Source organism: Asparagus officinalis, unplaced genomic scaffold (assembly GCF_001876935.1).
Source record: "Asparagus officinalis unplaced genomic scaffold, Aspof.V1 AsparagusV1_Un351, whole genome shotgun sequence".
Lineage (NCBI taxonomy): Eukaryota > Viridiplantae > Streptophyta > Magnoliopsida > Asparagales > Asparagaceae > Asparagus > Asparagus officinalis.
In genome coordinates, this window is record NW_017972616.1 from 69,941 (window position 1) to 74,541 (window position 4,601).

The 4,601-nt window shown below is 46.7% G+C and overlaps 1 protein-coding gene across 1 annotated transcript; it reads left to right on the forward strand.

The window, feature by feature from the left end:
- The first annotated feature begins 554 nt into the window (after positions 1–554).
- LOC109827678 (senescence-specific cysteine protease SAG39-like) lies at positions 555–1,994 on the forward strand. The gene is made up of 2 exons (XM_020394687.1): positions 555–999; positions 1,402–1,994. The coding sequence occupies exons 1-2, from the start codon at positions 555–557 to the stop codon at positions 1,992–1,994; spliced, it is 1,038 nt and encodes a 345-aa protein (XP_020250276.1).
- Positions 1,995–4,601: the final 2,607 nt, after the last annotated feature.

Below are 4,601 nucleotides of genomic sequence, written 5' to 3' on the forward strand. Positions count from 1 at the left end.
GTTTACTAATGAAATTGATCCGATCGATGGTCTGTGCATGTTTGTGTATGTCTTCAACAGTTAGTTACACTTAATCGAATTGGAAATGGATACAAAATGAAGATGGTTAAGAGTGATGTATTGTGCCGCTCAATACAAAATATGTTAGTCCTTTATTGTGTGAATTCTAAAGGGAGCAGCCAACAGGGAATGTTGGAAACAAGCTTAAACTATTAGGCCTGTAGTTTTTTGGCAATTGTCTAGTTTCACAAATTGACAAAATTACTTAGCTATTGACATAAATTACCCACAAAATGAGGCCCTCAACATATTAAACAAATGTAAATATCAGCTTTCAGACTCTGAATGCGCTTATACGCACGAAACGTGATCCTTCCTCCGTTGCACCAAATTTAAGAATACTCACAACATTCCAAAGGAATCTGCAACAACTTCACGGCACTTTCTCAATGATTAAGGACTTAGAGATGCAATAGTCACAAGTAAAAATCTCTATATAAACCAATTCCATCTTTGCGTTTCCAATCATCTCACAGTTTGCTCATTAACTAACCATGGCTTCTTTGGCTTCACACAGATGCCTATTGTTCTCTTTGGTGATATTCAGCATTTGGGTTTCACTCTCCACGGCGTCCCGTGACCTGAGTGAGACGTCGATGAAGGAGAGGCACGAGAAATGGATGGCTCAGCACGGGCGAGTCTACAAAGACGCAGCAGAGAAGTTGCACCGGTTTAAAATATTCAAGGCCAATGTCGAGTACATTGAAGCGTTTAACTCTGCAGGAGCGCATAAGTACAAGCTCGGAGCTAACCAGTTTGCTGATCTGACGAACGAGGAGTTCAGGGCCTCTTATAACGGGTTCAGGCCTTCGAAGCCAAATGTATTAAAGGCGGCAGTCAGAAGCAACTTCAAGTATGAGAATTTTACTGCAGCTCCTGCAAGCATGGATTGGAGGACCAAGGGTGCTGTAACTCCTATCAAGAATCAAGGACAATGCGGTGAGCAAAATCGTACACATTTCTTAATAGTCCACATTATTTACCGTTAACTGACACCCGCAGTATCGCTGTTTTGAGCTTCCTACTCCTTTAGTTTTATTTTTGCAGGTGAGAGGTCGCATTGCCTCTTTGAACTTCTTACTTTTTTAGTTTTATTTTTGCAGATAGACCTCTTACAGGCTCGTTTTTGACTCTTTTAGACTCAGAGAAAAAGAAAACTGTTTTTTTGACAAGGTGGTAAAAGAGTTTAAAAATTTAAAAAAAAGCTAGAAGGTCTATCCGCAAAATTAAAGCTAGAGGAATAATTAATAGGCTAAAAAATATATACTGCGATCGGTCTGTGCACAATTAAACCCTATGATTAAATAATGTTTCTCACTTTGCATGTATATGTGAATGCAGGATGCTGTTGGGCATTCTCTGCAGTAGCATCAACAGAAGGAATCCACAAGCTGACTACAGGCAAACTCATCTCCCTCTCAGAACAAGAGCTCGTGGACTGCGACACCAGCGGGGAGGACCAAGGATGCAATGGAGGTTTAATGGACAACGCCTTCAAGTTCATGATGAAGAACAAAGGCCTGACAACCGAAGCCAAGTATCCATACACGGCCACTGATGGCACCTGCAGTTCCAAAAAGGCTTCAGCCAGTGCTGCGACCATCACAGGCTACGAGGACGTGCCTGCCAACGACGAGTCATCCCTGCTCAAAGCGGTTGCTAACCAGCCAGTGTCAGTTGCGATTGATGCGGGAGGTTCAGACTTTCAACTGTACTCGAGCGGGGTGTTCACAGGGGAATGCGGTACTGAATTGGATCATGGCGTTACTGCAGTTGGATATGGGAAGGCAAGCAACGGGACAAAGTATTGGTTGGTGAAGAACTCATGGGGGGCGTCGTGGGGAGAAAAGGGATATATCAGGATGGAGAGGGATGTCGACGCTGAAGAAGGGCTTTGCGGGATTGCAATGCAGGCTTCATATCCAACCGCTTGAAAAAACAATCCTAAATATCCTTCCTGTTTCACATGATATCTGTGTGAATTATTTGTACTCTTGGTTATTAATGTTTGTGTAAGTTGGTGTACTTGTCCTTGTATATGTGTGAATCGAGTGCACGTTGTGTATCCTATATTTCTTAGTCTGAAAATGGTTTCATGTGTAACCTGCACCTATATATATATACATTCAACTAAAAAAACAAAGACTAGGTAAGAACAACTTTTTTAGTGATTACTGGACATCGATCAAGCCTAAAACAAAGACTAGGTAAGAACAACCTTTTTAGTGATTACTGGACATCGATCAAGCCTCTAAGACAGGCTGTTGACATATTTATATTATGCAAGGGGTTATTTGTAAGATGTGTTTTGTAGGACTTATATAAGCCCATGTTATCTTTTCAATGAGATTAGGATTTTCATATTTTCTACTTGGTGATCGTACACCACACCGCTAGAAACCCAGGGGTGCCACCCCCGGACCACTTCTCCCCCTCCCCCACGGCCCCCCCCCCCCTCTCGGATCAGCCACCCCCCTCTTGATCAGCCGCCCCTCCCCACTCAGTTGTCCCCACTCAGAGCAACCCCCTCTCGATCAGCTTCCCCCCCCTTCGGACCTGAACCCCACCGGAACCCCCCCTTCGGACCCCTGACCCCCCCCCTTCGGACCTTGACCACCCCCCCTTCAGACCCCTTAACCCCACCGGAGACCCCCCACCCTTCGACCCAGCTGCTCGACCTCCGATACCCCCCCTTACCTAGCTGTGGAGACCACGGCGACCCCGTCCCCTTGGCTGTCAAACCCGCCCCTGTTCGAACCCCTCAGCCCCGCTACCACCTCGCCCTCTGACGTACACCCTGTCGAACCTAGAGTTTGGCATGGATTCCCTCGACATTTCAGTCCTCGAACTGATAAGAGGAAGAATGTATATCTCACGGTGATAAGATATATCACTTTCAATTCTTGTTTCCTCTGAAAAACAAGAATTTTGTTGAGATCTTACTCTTGTTGTGCAGCAGAAGTGATGTCGAAATTTTCACTACGCACAACAAGGGTTTGAAGAAAAAGGTGAACAAGTGTTGGATCTGAAGCCTGGTCGATGGAGGAGATCATCAAGAAGTTGAACCCTGCGGAGGTGTCAACTTTGATGAAGTTGATGAAGTTGTCGGCTGATGAGAGCGCGACAAGACCATGGAAGAAGTTGGAGCTTCCGACCATCGATCAGAAACTTGATGGACCGGGTACTTACCTGAGCTGGTCACAACGGGTGAGATACACCCTTGCAGGGAGGAACCTGGAGGGTTACTTGACAGGAGAGAAGACAGAACCGGATGAGGACTCGGGAGGACGATATGAGTGGAAGTCCACTCATATGTTGGTGTATATCTGGCTCCTCAACTCATTGATCCCGTCGATCACCGCCACAGTGGATGTCATTGAGAAGGTGAAGGACGTCTGGGAGAAGTTGAGGAGGACCTATGATGGAGTGGGGAATAACCTGAGGGTGTTCCAGATTAAGGGAGAGATCGATGCCACGGTCCAAAGAGAGAGGACTGTACAGGAGTATGCCATAGAGCTGGAGCGCCTGTGGCTAGATTATGATCACTTCTCACCTCAGGCGAGCTACAAGGACCCGAGATGTAAAGAGCGGGAGGCCTTTCTACAGGAGAGGACTATGGTATTTCTCAAGGGATTGACATCAGAGTTCGCTCAGCGAATTACATTGCTGCTAGCTCAGCCGAAGATTCCCACGCTTGAGGAGGCTGTCTCGGCTATGATCCAGGAGGAGACTCGCATTAGGCTGCAGGCGGGGACAGGTGGACTTCCTGTGGTGAAGTTAGCACTGGCAGCCTCTAGCAATATTGGATCCAGGGGAGAGACTCGGCAGTGCTACAACTGTGGTGAAGTGGGTCATCTAAGGCATGTTTGCACCAAGCCACCCAAGGAAGGAGATTCGGGTGGACGTGGACAGTTCGGAGGGCGTGGTCGTGGCCGTAGGGGTCGACGAGGTGGAAGAGGAGCAGGCAACCGGGCAAATCTGATGGTAGCAGAGGGAGAAGAAGAAGCTGAGGTGGTCTTTACTGAGGAGGATCAGACGCTCCTGGCGATACTCAGGAAGAAGCAAAAAGTAGCAGGGGATGGAGACAGAAGGAGCGGGACTGAGGAGGCATCTACGTCATTCTTCGCCAGAGGCAACATTGCTACCTATGCTTATCCGACCAAAGGTACTGATGACATACATGCTCTTGCTTCTATGTCTCCCGACAGATCATCAAAATGGATAGTCGACTCCGGTGCGTCTCGACATGTGACAGGTAATGCTAGTGAGTTCTCATCATATACTCACCTAGAATCGCCTGATAGTATTCAAACAACTGATGGTATATTTCAGCTAGTGGTTGGTAAGAGTACAGTCGATTGTACAGGTTCTGTAACTTTGTCCAATGTTTTGCATGCTCCTTCCTTTCCAGTCAATCTTTTGTCCATTAGTGCTATCATCCTCCAACTAAAATGCATTGTTTCTTTTGATATTTCCAAGGTGATCTTCCAGGAGAAGGGGACATGGCGGAGACTTGGGACTAACACATAGCGTAGTGGACT

What these genes read in the sequence shown, in the direction of transcription:
- LOC109827678 (XM_020394687.1), top strand. Translation starts at nt 555, where the DNA reads ATGGCTTCTTTGGCTTCACACAGATGCCTATTGTTCTCTTTGGTGATA. An exon ending in CAAGAATCAAGGACAATGCG is followed by an intron (nt 1,000 to 1,401) that starts GTGAGCAAAATC and finishes ATGTGAATGCAG; the next exon opens with GATGCTGTTGGGCATTCTCT.